The 18,546-nt window shown below is 43.9% G+C and overlaps 2 protein-coding genes across 4 annotated transcripts in view; one reads left to right on the top strand and one right to left on the bottom strand.

Annotated features, from left to right (window-relative positions):
* Positions 1-17,235, bottom strand: part of LOC101106237 (fibronectin type III domain containing protein 3C1-like) — a 101,405-nt gene extending 84,170 nt beyond the window's left edge. For all 3 annotated transcript variants that reach the window (XM_015104712.4, XM_060408116.1, XM_060408117.1), the window contains exon 1: positions 17,176-17,235. The gene's annotated coding sequence lies outside the window, so the exon portion shown is untranslated. The remainder of the gene's footprint in view (positions 1-17,175) is intronic.
* Positions 11,750-13,651, top strand: LOC114111619 (MLV-related proviral Env polyprotein-like). The gene is given in 1 exon segment (XM_027963442.1): positions 11,750-13,651. A coding segment is annotated over 1 exon segment (1,902 nt).
* Positions 17,236-18,546: the final 1,311 nt, after the last annotated feature.

An 18,546-nucleotide genomic window follows, 5' to 3' on the forward strand; every position in this document is an offset into this window, starting at 1 on the left:
TGGACCAGATGCCATGATCTTCGTTTTCTGAGTGTTGAGCTTTAAGCCAACTTTTTCACTCTCCTCTTTCACTTTCATCAAGGGGCTTTTTAGTTCCTCTTCACTTTCTGCCATAAGAGTGGTGTCATCTGCATATCTGAGGTTATTGATATTTCTCCTGGCAATCTTGATTCCAGCTTGTGTTTCTTCCAGTCCAGCATTTCTCATGATGTACTCTGCATATAAGTTAAATAAGCAGGGTGACAATATACAGCCTTGATGTACTCCTTTTCCTATTGGGAATCAGTCTGTTGCTCTATGTCCAGTTCTAAATGTTGCTTCCTGACCTGCATACAGATTTCTCAAGAGACAGGTCAGGTGGTCTGATATTCCCATCTCTTTCCGAATTTCCCACAGTTTTTTTCGGATCCACACAATCAAAGGCTTTGGCATAATCAATAAAGCAGAAATAGATGGTTTTCTGGAACTCTCTTGCTTTTTCCGTGATCCAGCGGATGTTGGTAATTTGATCTCTGGTTCCTCTGCCTTTTCTAAAACCAGCTTGAACATCAGGAAGTTCACGATTCCCGTATTGCTGAAGCCTGGCTTGGAGATTTTTAAGCATTACTTTACTAGCATGTGAGATGAGTGCAATTGTGTGGTAGTTTGAGCATTCTTTGGCATTGCCTTTCTTTGGAATTGGAATGAAAACTGACCTTTTCCAGTCCTGTAGCCGCTGCTGAGTTTTCCAAATTTGCTGGCATATTGAGTGCAGCACTTTCACAGCATCATCTTTCAGGGTTTGAAATAGCTCAACTGGAATTCCATCACCTCCACTAGCTTTGTTGGTAGTGATGCTTTCTAAGGCCCACTTGACTTCACATTCCAGGATGTCTGGTTCTAGCTGAGTGATCACACCATTGTGATTATCTTGGTCGTGAAGATCTTTTTTGTACAGTTCTTCTGTGTATTCCTGCCACCTCTTCTTAATATCTTCTGCTTCTGTTAGGTCCATACCATTTCTGTCCTTTATTGAGCCCATCTTTGCATGAAGTGTTCCCTTGGTAGCTCTCATTTTCTTGAAGAGATCTCTAGTCTTTCCCATTCTGTTCTTTTCCTCTATTTCTTTGCATTGATCGCTGAAGAAGGCTTTCTTATCTCTTCTTGCTGTTCTTTGGAACTCTGCATTCAGATGGGTATATCTTTCCTTTTCTCCTTTGCTTTTTGTTTCTCTTCTTTTCACAGCTATTTGTAAGGCCTGCCCAGACAGCCATTTTGCTTTTTTGCATTTCTTTTCAATGGGGATGGTCTCAGTCCCTGTCTCCTGTACAATGTCATGAACCTCTGTCCATAGTTCATCAGGCACTCTATCTATCAGATCTAGGCCCTTAAATCTATTTCTCACTTCCACTGTATAATCATAAGGGATTTGATTTAGGTCACACCTGAATGGTCTAGCGGTTTTCCCTACTTTCTTCAGTTTAAGTCTGAATTTGGTAATAAGGAGTTCATGATCTGAGCCACAGTCAGCTCCTGGTCTTGTTTTTGTTGACTGTATAGAGCTTCTCTATCTTTGGCTGCAAAGAATATAAACAGTCTGATTTCAGTGTTGACCATCTGGTGATGTCCAAGTGTAGAGTCTTCTCTTGTGTTGTTGGAAGAGGGTGTTTGCTATGACCAGTGCATTTTCTTGGCAAAACTGTATTAGACTTTGCCCTGCTTGATCACACATTCCAAGGCCAAATTTGCCTGTTACTCCAGGTGTTTCTTGACTTCTTACTTTTTCATTCCAGTCCCCTATCATGAAAAGGACATCTTTTTTGGGTGTTAGTTCTAGAAGGTCTTGTAGGTCTTCATGAAACCATTCAACTTCAGCTTCTTCAGCATTACTGGTTGGGGCATAGACTTGGATTACAGTGATATTGAATGGTTTGCCTTGGAAACGAACAGAGATCATTCTGTCGTTTTTGAGATTGCATCCAAGTACTGCATTTCGGACTCTTTTCTTGATCATGATGGCTACTCCATTTCTTCTGAGGGATTCCTGCCCACAGTAGTAGATATAATGATCATCTGAGTTAAATTCACCCATTCCAGTCCATTTTAGTTTGCTGATTCCTAGAATGTCAACGTTCACTCTTGTCATCTCTTGTTTGACCACTTCCAATTTGCTTTGATTCATGGACTTGACATTCCAGGTTCCTATGCAATATTGGTCTTTACAGCATTGGACCTTGCTTCTGTCCACAACTAGGTATTGTTTTTGCTTTGGCTCCATCCTTTCATTCTTTCTAGAGTTATTTCTCCACTGATCTCCAGTAGCATATTGGGCACCTACTGACTGGGGAGTTCCTCTTTCAGTATCCTATCATTTTGCCTTTTCATACTGTTCATGGGGTTCTCAAGGCAAGAATACTGAAGTGGCTTGCCATTCCCTTCTCCAGTGGACCACATTCTGTTAGGCCTTTCCACCATGACCCGCCAGTCTTGGGTTACCCCACAGGCATGGCTCAGTTTCATTGAGTTAGACAAGGCTGTGGTCCTAGTGTGATTAGATTGACTATTTTTCTGTGAGTATGGTTTCAGTGTGTCTGCCCTCTGATGCCCTCTTGCAACACCTACCATCTTACTTGGGTTTCTCTTACCCTGGGCGTGGGGTATCTCTTCACGGCTGCTCTAGCAAAGCGCAGCTGCTGCTCCTTACTTTGATGAGGGGTGTCTCCTCACTGCCACCTTTCCTGACCTTCAACGTGGGATGGCTCCTCTAGGCCCTCCTGCGCCCAGGCAACCACGGCTCCTTGGATATGGGGTGGCTCCTCCCGGCCGCTGCCCCTGGCCTTGGTTGCAGGCTGGCTCCTCTGGAAGTCGCCCCTGACCTCAGACGGAGGGTAGCTCCTCTTGGATGTCGCCCCTGACCTCGGCTGCGGGCTAACTGTTCTCGGCTGTTCCTGTGCCGTCGCAGCCTGGCATGCTCGGCTTCTGCTCCTTTACCTCGGACGTGGGGTAGCTCCTCTTGGCCACACTTAGTGTGCTGGCCGGGCCCAGCTGCCTGTGCTTAGTGCGCTGGCCGGTTGCAGCTGCCTGCTTGCATTCCCACCAACAGTGTAAGAGGGTTCCTTTTTCTCCACACCCTCTCCAGCTTTTATTGCCTGTAGACTTTTGGGTCACAGACATTCTGACTGGCGTGAAATGGTACCTCATTGAGGTTTTGATTTGCATTTCTCTGATAATGAGTGACGTTGAGCATCTTTTCATATGTTTGTTAGCCATCTGTATGTCTTCTTTGGAGAAATGTCTATTTAGTTGTTTGACCCATTTTTTGATTTGGTTGTTTATTTTTCTGGATTTGAGCTGCAGGATTTGCTTATATATTTTTGAGATTAGTTGTTTGTCAGTTGCTTCATTTGCTATTATTTTCTCCCATTCTGAAGGCTGTCTTTTCACCTTGCTTATAGTTTCCTTTGTTGTGCAGAAGCTTTTAATTTTAATTAGGTCCAATTTGTTTATTTTTGCTTTTATTTCCAATATTCTTGGAGGTGGGTATAGAGGGTCCTGCTGTGATTTATGTCCGAGAGTGTTTTGCCTATGTTCTCCTCTAAGAGTTTTATAGTTTCTGGTCTTATGTTTAGATCTTTAATCCATTTTGAGTTATTTTTGTGTATGGTGTTAGAAAGTGTTCTAGTTTCATTCTTTTACAAGTGGTTGACCAGTTTTCCTAGCACCACTTGTTAAAGAGATTGTCTTTAATCCACTGTATATTCTTGCCTCCTTTGTCAAAGATAAGGTGTCCATAGGTGTGTGGATTTATCTCTGGACTTTCTATTTTGTTCCATTGATCTATATTTCTGTCTTTGTGCCAGTACCATACTGTCTTGATGACTGTGGCTTTGTAGTAGAGACTGAAGTCAGGCAGGGTGATTCCTCCAGTTCTATTCTTTCTCAAGATTGCTTTGGCTATTCGAGGTTTTTTTGTATTTCCATACAAATTGTGAAATTATTTGTTTAGCTCTGTGAAAAATACCGTTGGTAGCTTGATAGGGATTGCATTGAATCTGTAGATTGCTTTGGGTAGTATACTCATTTTCAATATGTTGATTCTTCTGATCCATGAACATGGTGTATTTCTCCATCTATTAGTGTCCTCTTTGATTTCATTCATCAGTGTTTTATAGTTTTCTATATGTAGGTCCTTAGTTTCTTTAGGTAGATATATTCCTAAGTATTTTCTTCTTTTCATTGCAATGGTGAATAGAATTGTTTCCTTAATTTCTCTTTCTATTTTCTCATTATTAGTTTATAGGAATGCAAGGGATTTTTGTGTGTTGATTTTATATCCTGCCACTTTACTATATTCATTGATTAGCTCTAGTACTTTTCTGGTGGAGTCTTTAGGGTTTTCTATGTCATCTGCAAACAGTGAGAGTTTTACTTCTTCTTTTCCAATCTGGATTCCTGTTTTTTTTTTTTTTCTGCTCTGATTGCTGTGGCCAAAACTTCCAAAACTATGTTGAATAGTAGTGTTAAGAGTGGGCACCCTTGTCTTTTTCTTGACTTAGGGGAAATGCTTTCAATTTTTCACCACTGAGTATCATGTTTGCTGTGGTTTTGTCATATATAGCGTTTATTATGTTGAGATATGTTCCTTCTATTCCTGCTTTCTGGAGAGTTTTTATCGTAAATGGACGTTGAATTTTGTCAAAGGCTTTCTCTGCATCTATTGAGATAATCGTATGGCCTTTATTTTTCAATTTGTTAATGTGGTGTATTACATTGATTGATTTGCAGATATTGAAGAATCCTTGCATCCCTGGGATAAATCCCACTTGGTCATGATGTATGATCATTTTAATATGTTATTGGATTCTGTTTCCTAGGATTTTCTTAAGGATTTTTGTTTCTATGTTCATCAATGAGATTGGCCTGCATTTTTCTTTTTTTGTGGCATCTTTGTCAGGTTTTGGTATTACGGTAATGGTGGCCTCATAGAATGAGTTTGGAAGTTTACCTTCCTCTGCAATTATCTGGAAGAATTTGAGTAGGATAGGTGTTAGCTCTTCTCTAAATTTTTGGTAGAATTCAGCTGTGAAGTCGTCTGGACCTGGGCTTTTGTTTGCTGGAAAATTTCTGATTACAGTTTCAATTCCGTGCTTGTGATGGGTCTGTGAAGATTTTCTATTTCTTCCTGGTTCAGTTTTGGAAAGTTGTACTTTTCTAAGAATTTGTCCATTTCTTCCACGTTGTCTGTTTTATTGGCATATAATTGCTGATAGTAGTCTCTTATGATCCTTTGTATTTCTGTGTTGTTTGTTGTGATCTCTCCATTTTCATTTCTAATTTTCTTGATTTGATTTTTCTCCCTTTGTTTCTTGATGAGTCTTATTAATGGTTTGTCAATTTTATTTATCCTTTCAAAGAACCAGCTTTTGGCTTTGTTGAGTTTTGCTATGGTCTCTTGTTTCTTTCGCATTAATTTCTGCTCTAATTTTTAAGATTTCTTTCCTTCTACTAACCCTGGGGTTATCCGTTTCTTCCTTTTCTAGTTGCTTTAGGTGTAGAGTTAGGTTATTTCTTTGACTTTTTTCTTGTTTCTTGAGGTATGCCTGTATTGCTATGAACTTTCCCCTTAGCACTGCTTTTACAGTGTCCCACAGGTTTTGGGTTGTTGTGTTTTCATTTTCATTCTTTTCTATGCATATTTTGATTTCTTTTTTGATTTCTTCTGTGATTTGTTGGTTATTCAGAAGTGTGTAGTTCAACCTCCATATGTTGGAATTTTTAACAGTTTTTCTCCTGTAAATGAGATCTAATCTTACTGCCTTGTGGTCAGGAAAGATGCTTGAAATGATTTCAATCTTTTTGAATTTACCAAGGATAGATTTGTGGCCCAGGATGTGATCTATCCTCGAGATGCTTCTGTGTGCACTTAAGAAAAAGTTGAAATTCATTGTTTTGCTGTGCAATGTCGTATAGATATCAATTAGGTCTCACTGATGTATTGTATCATTTAAAGTTTGTGTTTCCTTCTTGATTTCCTGTTTAGTTGATCTATCCATAGGTTTGAGTGGGGTATTAAAGTCTCCCACTATTATTGTGTTATTGTTAATTTCCCCTTTCATACTTGTTAATATTTGTCTTATATATTGCAGTGCTCCTATGTTGGGTGCATATATATTTATAATTGTTATATCTTCTTCTTGTACTTATCCTTTGATCATTATGTAGTGTCCTTCTCTGTCTCTTTTCACAGTCTTTGTTTTAAAGTCTATTTTATCGGATATGAGTATTGCCACTCCTGCTTTCTTTTGGTCTCTATTTGTATGGAATATCTTTTTCCAGCCCTTCACTTTCAGTCTGTATGTGTCCCTTGTTTTGAGGTGGGTCTCTTGTAGACAACATACATGGGGTTTTGTTTTTGTATCCATTCAGCCAGTCTTTGTCTTTTCATTGGGGCATTCAATCCATTTATGTTTTGTTGGGACCTGACCTGAGCCATGACAGGCTCAACAGGCCACACTAGGCCTAAGCCTCAGGTTCTTGTAAGCATGAGTCATAATTCTGGGAAGCCCCACCAAGGTCCCCGATGACACCAAGGTCCCCGATGACACCAAGGTCCCTGATGACACCAAGGTCCCCCCCAATGATACCAAGGTTAAGTCAGTCACCACGATGACCCAAGGTTGAGTCAATCACCACATGCCAACTATACTATTGCTGAGACAAAAGACCGCCTGTATATAAGCAGCTGTGATTCAGAGCTCAGGGCTCTCGTCAAGACTCCACTGCACTGGATGAGACTTGCGCCCTAGTTCGAGCTAGCAATAAACCCCTTTATGCTTTTGCATTGCTGTGGATGTCTTATTCTCTCAGTTTTGGGGACTCAGACACTGGGCATAACATTTGGGGTCTCATCTGGGATTCCTTTTAACTGAGGGGAATAACACCCTTCTGGCAGAAGGGGTTCCTTAACCTGAAAGAGGTCGACCTAGCCGGTATAAGGCCAAGGCCCGGCATCATGCTGGGAAGGCGGCTGGCTCTGTAAGGGGATTACACCTAGCTGGCATAAGGCCGAGGCCCGGCATCATGCTGGGAAGGTGGCTGGCTCTGTGGACACCTTGTTGGTAAGATAACCTCAAGGGAAAGAAGTTTCAGGGGGGCCCAGGTAGACCTAGTGCTGTGTTCTCGGCCGATGTGTGTTTGTTATCTGTTTGTCGTGTCTGTGTGAGTGCCGGCATTGTCTCTGCTCTTTGGGTGTTCATTTTGTCTCCTGTGTTCTTCTCTGTAATCATGGGGCAAGCAACTTCTACTCCTTTGTCCCTTATGACTGGCCACTTTTCTGATTTTAAGTCTAGAGCACGAAATCTATCAGTGTTGGTGAAGAAGAACAAACTAATGATTTTTTGTTCCGCCAAGTGGCCTGCCTTTAATGTCGGCTGGCCACGAGAGGGAACCTTCAGCCTGCCAATTATTCAAGCAGTTAGAGAGAAAGTGCTTGCTCCTGGCCTGTCTGAACACCCAGACCGAACTCCCTATATTTTGGTCTGGCAGGATTTGGTAGAAGATCCACTGGCCTGGCTGAGACCTTTTATTCCCCAGCCCTTTACTTCCCCTTCCCCCACTTCGTCTATCCCACAGGTACTTCTTGTGGAAACATCCAAAGAGGAAGAACACAAAGAGCACAACGGCCAAATAAAGCCGCTACTCCAGGAATCCTCAGTATATCCTAACCTAATTGACCTAGAAACCGATCTCTTCCCACTCCGCTATGCGCATCCACCTTTGCCCCCTCAAGTACCTCAGATTTCGTCTGGAGGAACACGAAGGGATACCAAACCTTCAGCCCCAATCCAGGAAGGGGGCCCCACCCAGGGAAATCGAAGAAGAACTAGGGGAGTCCCCAGTATGGCGGATGAAAATAACCCAGAAGCTCCCACCTCCACGAACCAATACTGGCCCTTTTCCACTAGTGATTTATATAATTGAAAACCTCAAACCCCTTTGTTCTCGGAAAAGCCTCAGGGCCTCATTGACCTTTTAGAATCCATTCTTTTCACCCATAACCCCACTTGGGATGATTGTCAGCAGCTATTACAAGTGCTTTTCACCACAGAGGAACGCGAATGGATATTGTCGGAAGCACAGAAGAATGTTCCAGGGGTAGATGGGAGACCTACAACGCAACCTAATCTGACTGATGAGGGATTCCCCCTGACGCGCTGAAGGTAGGGAGCATCTCCGAGTGTACCGCCAGACTCTTATGGCTGGATTCTGAGCAGCTGCCAGGAAGCCAACGAATTTGGCAAAGGTAAATCTGGTTAGACAGGAGCCAAATGAGAGCCTAGCAGCCTTCCTTGAGAGATTAATGGAAGCTTTTAGGCAGTATACCCCCATGGACCCACAGGCCGATGAGTCATGCATGGCAGTTATGCTAGCATTTGTAAATCAAGCAGCCCCAGATATCAGGAGGAAACTGCAGAAAATAGAGAGATTAGGGGAACAATCCATACAAGACCTGGTGAGGGCAGCAAAGAGGGCTTTTAACCATAGGGAAACTCCAGAAGAAAGAAAAGAAGGTGTTAGACGGGAAGAGAGAGAGTTCAGGGCCAAGGAAAACCACAGGAATCAGAAAGAATTAGCCCAGATATTCTTTGCAGGGGTAAGACAGGGAGCTAATTCTCAGGGAACTAGTAAAGTCAGGCCGAGAGACGAAGGAAAGCAAGTTGGACAGAGACTAAGAAAGGACCAATGTGCATATTGTCAGGAGTGAGAACACTGGAGAAGAGAGTGCCCTAAAAGAAAACCGGGGGAAAAGCCCACCAGGGAAAGAAGCACCTTCCCCACATCTTATATGAAGGAGATGATAGCGATTAAGGGGGTCAGGGCTCAGCCCCCCTCCCTGAGTCCTGGGTAACTATACATGTGGAGGGGAAACCAGTCGGCTTCATGGTGGACACAGGGGCCCAATACTCAGTCCTTAACCAGAAAGATGGACCAATGTCCGAGAAAACCAGCTGGGTACAACAGGCCACCAGAACTAAACGATATGGATGGACTACTAAACGTCAGGTGGACTTGGGGGCCCAACAAGTGTCCCACTCATTTCTTGTGATACCAGAATGCCCAGCTCCCTTACTAGGGAGGGATTTATTGTCTAAGGTCAATGCTCAAATCCACTTTGACCACGGAGGGATATCAGTTATGGATGGGACCAGGCACCTTACACAGGTTTTGTCCTTGGTGCTGAGGGACAAATATAGACTGTACCAGCCGAGGCCTCCCATGGCTATTGACCCTAATGTGCAGCCTTGTGTCCAAAAATACCTTATGGCTTGGGCAGAAACAGCAGGAGTAGGACTAGCCAAACAGAGACCCCCCCATCATTGTTGAACTGAAAGCAGATGCCACCCCTGTATGGGTGAAACAGTACCCCCTGAGTCTGGAGGCCCAACGAGGAATCACACCACATATCCAGCGGCTCTTGAAGGTAGGGATTCTCAGAAGGTGTCGATCTCCATGGAATGCTCCCCTGTTACCTGTGAAAAGGCCTGGGGGAATGGACTTTAGACTGGTCCAAGATCTTTGTGAAGTCAACAAATGGATGAGTGACATTCATCCCACTGTCCCTAACCCATACACCCTCTTGAGTGGCCTGCCACCAGACTATGTCTGGTATACAGTCCTGGACTTGAAGGATGCCTTTTTCAGTTTGCCACGGGCCCATTTGAGCCAAGATATCTTCCCTTTTGAGTGGGCCGAGGAGGGCAGCCAGACCACAGGACAACTAACCTGGACTCGCCTCCTGCAGGGCTTCAAAAACTCACCAATGCTATTTAATGAGGCTCTGGGTGAAGACCTCCGTGAGTACCGGGCTGATCACCCCAACGTTGTCTTGTTGCAGTATCTGGATGACCTTATGCTAGCTGCTGCTACCGAGGAGGCATGCCTAGAGGCGACAGGCATCCTCCTCCAAACTTTGGGGACATTGGGATACCAGGCTAGTGCAAAGAAAGCCCAAATTGCTAGACAGGAGGCCACCTATTTAGGATATAAGATAAAGCAGGGGAAGAGATGGCTGACACAGGCTATGAAAGAGACTATTTTTCAGATCCCTGAGCCAGCAACTCCTCATCAAGTGAGAGAATTTCTTGGGACTGTTGGGTATTGCAGACTGTGGATCTTGGGGTTTGCTGAAAAGGCCCAGCCATTGTATGAAGGGAGCAAAGAGAATAAAAACTGGACTTGGACTGAGCCAATGAGACAGGCATTTCAAGAACTTCGGCAGGCTCTGCTGAAAGCCCTGGCCCTTGCTCTCCCTAACCCATCTAAGCCCTTCCAACTGTTTGTGGACGAAAAACAGGGAATAAGAAAGGGAGTCTTGACGCAGCAATAGGGGCCCTGGAAGCGACCTATAGCCTACTTCTCTAAAAGACTGGACCCAGTGGCCATGGGGTAACCACCCTGCCTCCGAATCATTGCAGCCACTGCTCTCCTGGTCCATGATGCCAACAAGTAAACGTAAGGACAACAGCTCCTGGTCTACACTCCCCATGCCATTGAAGGGATTCTCAAGCAGTCCTCGGAGACTGTAAAGCCCCCATATTGACTGTGGGATTGCCACCCCCGGGAATGGGAACCCTGCCCCTAACCCCCGAGTGTTCCTCTTCCGATCTAAGTTGGATCCAAGAGAATACCAACTGTCCGGAGGGCAAAGACGGATGGTATCGAGACCAAAATGACAACTTGTTGCTTCCGGCTAACTTGGGTCGACACCTTTGCACGCACCTACATCAGACCACCCATTTGGGAGGAAAAAAAAGACTCTAGCACTCTTACAGACAGCGCATCTGCGATTTCCCAGACAAAAGGCAACTATACAAGACATAGTCTGTGCCTGTAAGGCGTGCCAGATGATGAGACCAGGAAAGAGACAGAACACGGGTATAAGGTACTGGGGAGAAAGGCCGGGACAACACTGGGAGATAGATTTTACAGAGGTAAGACCAGGCAAGTATGAGTACCGTTATCTGTTAGTTCTGGTCGATACTTTATCTGGGTGGGTGGAAGCATATCCCACTAAAAAGGAAACAGCAACAATGGTAGTTAAAAAACTCCTAGAAGAGATAGTGCCTAGGTTTGGGCTGCCAGTAACCATTGGCTCTGATAATGGACCTGCTTTTGTGAGTCAAATTGTTCAGGGACTGGCCTTAGCTCTGGGGACCAAATGGAAACTACATTGCAAATAAAATCCCCAGAGCTCAGGACAGGTAGAAAGAATGAATCGGACTTTAAAAGACACTTTGGCAAAACTGGCAATAGAGACTGGTGGGGACTGGGTGACTCTCCTTCCCTTCGCCCTCTTCTGAGCGCATAATACCCCCTACAAGTTGAACCTGACCCCCTTTAAAATTGTTTATGGGGGGCCCCCTCCAGTGTGTCCTATCTTCGAGGGAAGAATCCAGCCGCCTCCTTCATTGTGGCAGTTCCAAAAAGCTCTGTTGGCCTTAAGCAAGGTGCATTTGCACATCTGGACTTTACTCAAAGAAATCCATAAAGCCCAAGAGAAGGGAACAATTCCTTCACACAACATTGGTCCAGGGGACTGGGTTTGGGTCAAACGGCATCAAGTCAAGACATTAGAGCCTAGATGGAAGGGCCTTTATGTTGTTCTTCTTACTACCCCTACTGCCCTGAAGGTCGATGGCATTGGACCTTGGGTGCACTGTAACCATGTGCGCTGTGCCACTCCGGAGGAACAGGAAAAGGCCCAGAGAGAATGGAAGGTGACACCACATCCCTCCAACCCTTTAAAGATGAAGCTCACCCGTCAACAGGACTCAGACGAATCACCCTGACCCTCCTGTTGGTGACCATCCTCCTCGACCTGGGAGCCACCAATGGAAACCCACACCAGCCGGCCAGGATCACCTGGAAACTTCAAAATGGACTGATGCGAGAGGTACTTAATTTAACCTCAGGAACACACCCCCCGAACACCTGGTGGCCAGGTCTGTACTTTGACCTAAAAGAGGTGGTGGGTGTACCCTGGGCAAAGGATCTCCTCCGACTTTACAGGTTCTGGGCATGTCCTGGCCACCAAAGGAGCAACCGGAAGACTTGTGGGGGTCTACAGAACTACTTCTGTACGTCCTGGAGTTGTGGAACTTCTAATGATGGAAAATGGCGTTGGGAGGTAGGAAACAGAGACCTACTCAACTTCTCGTTTGCAGGGCCCTTGGCCCAAGCCCTCGGAGACCCATACCATCACTGTGTTGACTATTCACAAGTTAAAATAAGGTTCAATCAAGAGGCTGCGAAAAAAGAGAGATCTTGGTTTTCCAGTCTGTCCTGGGGAATACAAACTAGTGCCCAATGGACCCATGGGTATTTTGGAGGAATTATAATTGTCAGCCAGATCATAGAGCCAACACAGGTGCATAGTATAGGTCCCAACTTGGTTGAAAAGATTGATTCACTAAAAATAGCTGAGACATACCCGACACTGAGCCTTGCTACACTGGATTCCACATCCTCCAGTTCCCTCGGTCCCTCGGTCCACATCCCCAACCTCGGGAAATCAGACCCATTATGGAAATTAGTTAGGGCAGCCTATACAACCCTAAACCAAACCAACCCAGAAGCAACTGAATCCTGTTGGCTCTGCTACACTCTATACCCTCCCTATTACGAAGCAATAGGCTTAAATGCTTCTTACAGCCTGACCACTAGCATAGATCCACCTAAATGCCACTGGGGAGAACAAAAGGTGAGCCTCACGATGAGAGAAGTATGGGGAAAAGGACTTTGTGTAGGTAAAGTCCCATCAGAGAGATCTCCCTTGTGCACTCAATCAGCTGAACTCACAGAGTTAGATAAGACAAAATGGATTGTGCCAGAGGCAGGGGGTTGATGGGTCTGCTCTCATGCCGGACTGACTCCTTGCTTACATGTCTCAGTTTTTAATCAAAATAGAGAGTTTTGCATATTGGTGGCTGTCATGCCCAAAATCTTATACCACCTTGAAGAAGTTATGTATAGCTATTGGACTGGAGAAATATCAAATCAGATGGCAGGAAACAGAATTAAGAGAGAGCCCATTATGGCCATCACACTAGCAACCATGTTCAGCCTTGGGGTTGCCGGAGCGGGAACTGGGATAACGGCCTTGTCCCTCCAAGGCCAAGGGTTTACGTCGTTTCGGGCAGCTATAGATGAAGACATTACCCACATAGAAGAGTCAATTAGTCATCTAGAAAGGTCATTGACTTTCCTGTCCGAGGTAGTCTTGCAGAACAGAAGGGGGTTAGATCTGGTTTTCTTGCAACAAGGGAGGCTCTGCGCAGCTCTGGGAGAAGAATGTTTTTACATAGACCACACCGGGGTAGTGAGAGAATCTATGGCCAAAGTAAGGGAAGGACTAGCTCAACGGAAAAGAGAACAAGAAGCCCAACAGGGATGGTTTGAGTCTTGGTTCCAACAATCTCCATGACTAACAACACTGATTTCCACCCTGGTGGGGCCTCTTATGGTGCTATTATTAATACTCACTTTTGGCCCATATATCCTAAACAAGCTTGTAACTTTTGTAAAGGAACGTATTAATACAGTCCAACTACTCGTACTCAGGCAACAATACCAGGCCTTGTCCCAAAACAAAGAGGAAGATTCCTCTATATGATCAGGAGACAGGGGGGAATGATGGGACCTGACCTGAGCCATGACAGGCTCAACAGGCCACACTAGGCCTAAGCCTCAGGTTCTTGTAAGCATGAGTCATAATTCTGGGAAGCCCCACCAAGGTCCCCGATGACACCAAGGTCCCCCCCCGATGATGCCAAGGTTGAGTCAATCACCACACGCCAACTACACTATTGCTGAGACAAAAGACCGCCTGTATATAAGCAGCTGTGATTCAGAGCTCAGGGCTCTCGTCAAGACTCCACTGCACTGGATGAGACTTGAGCCCTAGCTTGAGCTAGCAATAAACCCCTTTATGCTTTTGCATTGCTGTGGACGTCTTATTCTCTCAAGTTTTGGGGACTCGGACACTGGGCATAACAGTTTAAGGTAATTATTGATAAGTATGATCCTGTTGCCATTTACTTTATTGTTTGGGGTTCAAGTTTATACACCCTTTTTGTGTTTCCAGATGAAAGGTGCTAGCGACGGAATGAAACACCAACACTGCAGAGTGGTTTGAATCTTGCAGCTGCTTTATTTTACATCTTTTGCACAACAATCTACAGGGCAAGTTGCCAAGCACTATGATTCAACGACTATACAGTGCGCAGGTGCGGGGCGAGATAACCTTTACCTTAACTTATTTACTGCAGCTAAGACTTTGTGTTGAGAACTTCCTTATCAACTTAGAATCCGTTTTGCCCCTGGGTCTGTTCCTTTTGAGGAATCAGAGAAACATCCTTGTGTGCAAGAAATGTTCTTTTCCCACGGGAACAAACAGAGGATTCTGGGCAGAACATCTCGTTTGCAAGAATATTCAGCCCTGGTTGAGAGTCTTGTTTGCAAGCACTTCCCAACCTTCCTTATACCTTGTTCCCTACATCTCCCCCTTTCTTTTCTTGCAGGTGCTGAATAAACGCTTGAATACGCAAAGCTTTTTCTTTCAATTGTTTCCCTTTTCGCCAGCATCGGTAGACTATAAAAGCAATGAAACATAAAGAAACAATTAACAAAGTATTCACAAAGGATGTTGTTAACAATGTAGATACATGCCCTAAAGTATTGAGGTTAGCTAATCCTTCTTGAAGACTCTTCAGTATATCAGAACCAATAAGATCAGGCAGCGTCTTACTAAAAGTTGACAATATAGTTTGTTCCAGTTCCATAATTTCAGCAGTTAAATTCTGATGTCCCACCAAAGATCTTTCACCTTTTCCCAACCCTCACTCATATTAAAGGGAACAGGGGTTACACATAGGTGGGATGAATTCCAATCACATTTTAACAGACTCCTTGTAGCTAACAGAGTCACTTGATCTCCTAACCAGAAAACAGTGTGTTGTAAATTCAATACATCAGTAGCCAATTGAGAGTACAAATCATGCTGTTGTTGCCATAATAAATAAGCATCCTTATGCCACTCCCTGTCAAAATCAGCAGTCTGTATGCCCTGATGCAAAGCAAGACCTGCTACAGTTGCTGTTGCTGTTACTGAAGCCACGGCGAGAATTGATGTGATGACAATGCCAAGCATTCTTTGGGATCGATGGAGAAGAGTTTGTACAGCGTTCACAAGATGAGTGGCAGCAAAAGAGTCAAACCAAGGCCCAGTAAGATTAACAGGTAATCAAAGTTCAGTCCGTGCTTTCACAATGACCAAAGAGTAATTACTGGAATGAACCATCTTGTTTTCAACATTTTCCCACCAGGAACGGTTTACACATTGAGTCAAGTTACAATCAGAACATGATATAACTCCCAAAATTTCATTCCAAATCCATTGCCCATACAATAAAGAATAAGGAAATTTTACACATGCTATAGTAAAGTAAGATTGATTAATATGCAAATGAACTTGAAATGGCCCTCTAGGATCATTAATATTCAAAGTAAAATTTCCCGTCCATATAATGATAGAGAAGACAATTAGAAAATTGTTGCCTCACAGTGATAAGAGCACGATCAACAAACTCCTGACAAAGTGTAGGGCTATTAATCATTCCTTGAGGCAACACTGTCCACTGATAACGTTTTACGGGCTGCCCATGATTATACACTGGAATAGTAAAAGCAAATTTATTTCTATCTTCCAATTGCAAAGGAATAGTAAAAAAGCAATCCTTCAAATCTAAAACCATCAAAGACCAATTCTGTGGAATCAAGGCAGGAGAAGGGAGACTTAATTGCAAAGCCCCCATAGGTTCTATACATTTGTTAACTTCCCTTAAATCGGTCAACATTCTCCATTTACCAGATTTTTTCTTAATGACAAAAACAGGGGAATTCCAAGGAGACGTGGAAGGTTTGATATGGCCAGATTGAAGCTGTTCTTCTACTAATTGTTCTAAAGCCTCGAGCTTCACTTTTGGAAGCGGCCACTGCTCAACCCATTTAGGGACATCAGTTAACCATTTCAATGGGAGAGCTTGAGGAATCTGAGCAGTGGCTACAAGTTTTCCAACGAGATGGTGAGCGTTGTTCCTAAAGAAAATAAAAGATCCCTTCCCCAGATATTAATAGGTATATTAACAATGTAAAAAGAAATAAATACTTTCTTTCTATTAGACAATTGGCATGACAAAGGTTGAGCGCTTCTCCACACATCTGCTATAGATCCTAAGCCTGTTAAAACAAGAGGGCTTTTTTCTTTTTTCCAGTCATTAGGCCGCTGCTGGAGAGAAATAACTGAAACATCTGCTCCTGTATCCACTAATCCTTCAAATTGTCTATCTTCAATAATCAGTGACATTAAAGGACGAGAGTCATTATTAAGCATTTCCCAAAATATACTTTGCCCCATACTTTCAAAACCATTGACTCTCTCTCCCTACCTCAGCCTTGTTGGCAGCTACTGGAAATAAGGATGCGTAAGGTGGTGCAGAAGATTTAACAGCCTTGGAAGCTTGTTTTCTATTTAATAAAACCTTCTGAAAGGCAGCAGTCATTGCCTCTACAGAATCTGAATCCTCCCCCGAACTTACATCTCTATCTGGCTCAGTGGATGAATCTGTACTATCATCCGGAGGTTTGGGCAGAGGCTGAGGTGAAGTCCCCCTTCACATTTTCCTTCCTTCTCCTCACTCACAGGCACATCCTCATACAGGGGATCATCCTTCTTAAGAAAACATGAGGCAGCCTCACTGTCAGCAGCCATTAGTTTTAAAGCCTGTGTTATAGCGCTACAGAGTCCACAGCTTTAAAGGAATCACATTTCCTTTTTGATGCTGCCTTCTTAACTCCTTTTGTACCACTTTCCATTCTTTCAAATTCAGCTGTACTTTTGTTTGATATTGAAACCAATAGCAATGCTGCTCTATAAGGCAGAACAACTCACTCAAGTGGGGAGTAGACGTTTTAATTCCTATAGAATGCAGGAGCCCCTTAACCAGCTCCATATATTGTGACTTTAAAGACGGGGAATTCCCCATGGTTTTTTCTTTTCTCTTGTTTTTTCTTTTTCTCTTTTTTTTTTTCTTTTTTCCCGAAAGTCCCCCTTTCAGCATCCCGTCCCGGGGTGCTTACCCTTTCAGTTCCATCGTGCCCCACGCTGGGAGCCAGATGCTAGCGACGGAATGAAGCACCAACATTGCAGAGTGGTTTGAATCTTTCTGCTGCTTCTTGCAGCTGCTTTATTTTACATCTTTTGCACAACAATCTACAGGGCAAGTTGCCAAGCACTATGATTCAACGACTATACAGTGCGCAGGCGCGGGGCGAGATAACCTTTACCTTAACTTATTTACTGCAGCTAAGACTTTGCATTGAGAACTTCCTTATCAACTTAGAATCCGTTTTGTCCCTGGGTCTGTCCCTTTTGAGGAAACAGAGAAACATCCTTGTGTGCAAGAAATGTTCTTTTCCCACGGGAACAAACAGAGGATTCTTGGCAGAACATCTCATTTGCAAGAATGCTCAGCCCTGGTTGAGAGTCTTGTTTGCAAGCACTTCCCAACCTTCCTTATACCTTGTTCCCTAAAAAAGGTTGTTGTTGAATCACGACGCCAGGATTCTTGGCCCCCGGAGGAGAAGAATTCAATCCTGGGCCAGAGATGAGGCTTGATCGCTCAGAGCTTTTGTGTAATAAAGTTTTATTAAAGTATAAAGGAGATAGAGAAAGCTTCTGACATAGGCATCAGAAGGGGGAAGAAAGAGTGCCCGCTTGTTAGAGTTAGCAATGAGTTTATATAGTCTCCAGTGAATGCAAAGAATGTCTGGAGGTTGTAAAGACCTCACCAGACCTACTCCCATAATTTACATTTTAAGATAACAGAATTAGCCAGAAGGTTTAACCCAGAGACTGTCCTCAGGCAGAATACATTGTTGTTATATAATCCTTGTTATCCAAGTCTATGCCGCAACCAGTAAGGCTGAAGAAGCTGTGTTGAATGGTTTTATGAAGACCTACAAGACCTTTTAGAACTAACACCCCCAAAAGATGTCCTTTTCATTATAGGAGACTGGAATGCAAAAGTAGGAAGTCAAGAAACACCTGGAGTAACAGGCAAATTTTGCCTTGGAATGAGGAATGAAGCAGGGCAAAGACTAATAGAGTTGTACCAAGAAAATGCATTGGTCATAGCAAACACCGTCTTCCAACAACACAAGAGAAGACTACACATGGACATCACCAGATTGTCAACACCAAAATCAGATTGATTATGCAATGCAGGAGACTTGGGTTCAATCCCTGGGTCGGGAAGATGCCCTGGAGAAGGAAATGGCAACCCACTCCAGTATTCTTGCCTGGAGAATTCCATGGACGGAGGAGCCTGGTGGGCTACAGTCTATGGGGTCACAAAGAGTCGGACACGGCTGAGCAACTTCACTTTCATTACTACTTTCATATTCTATGTAGCCAAAGATGGAGAAGCTCTATACAGTCAACAAAAACAG

The sequence above is a fragment of the Ovis aries genome, chromosome X (genome assembly GCF_016772045.2).
Source record: "Ovis aries strain OAR_USU_Benz2616 breed Rambouillet chromosome X, ARS-UI_Ramb_v3.0, whole genome shotgun sequence".
Taxonomy (NCBI): domain Eukaryota; kingdom Metazoa; phylum Chordata; class Mammalia; order Artiodactyla; family Bovidae; genus Ovis; species Ovis aries.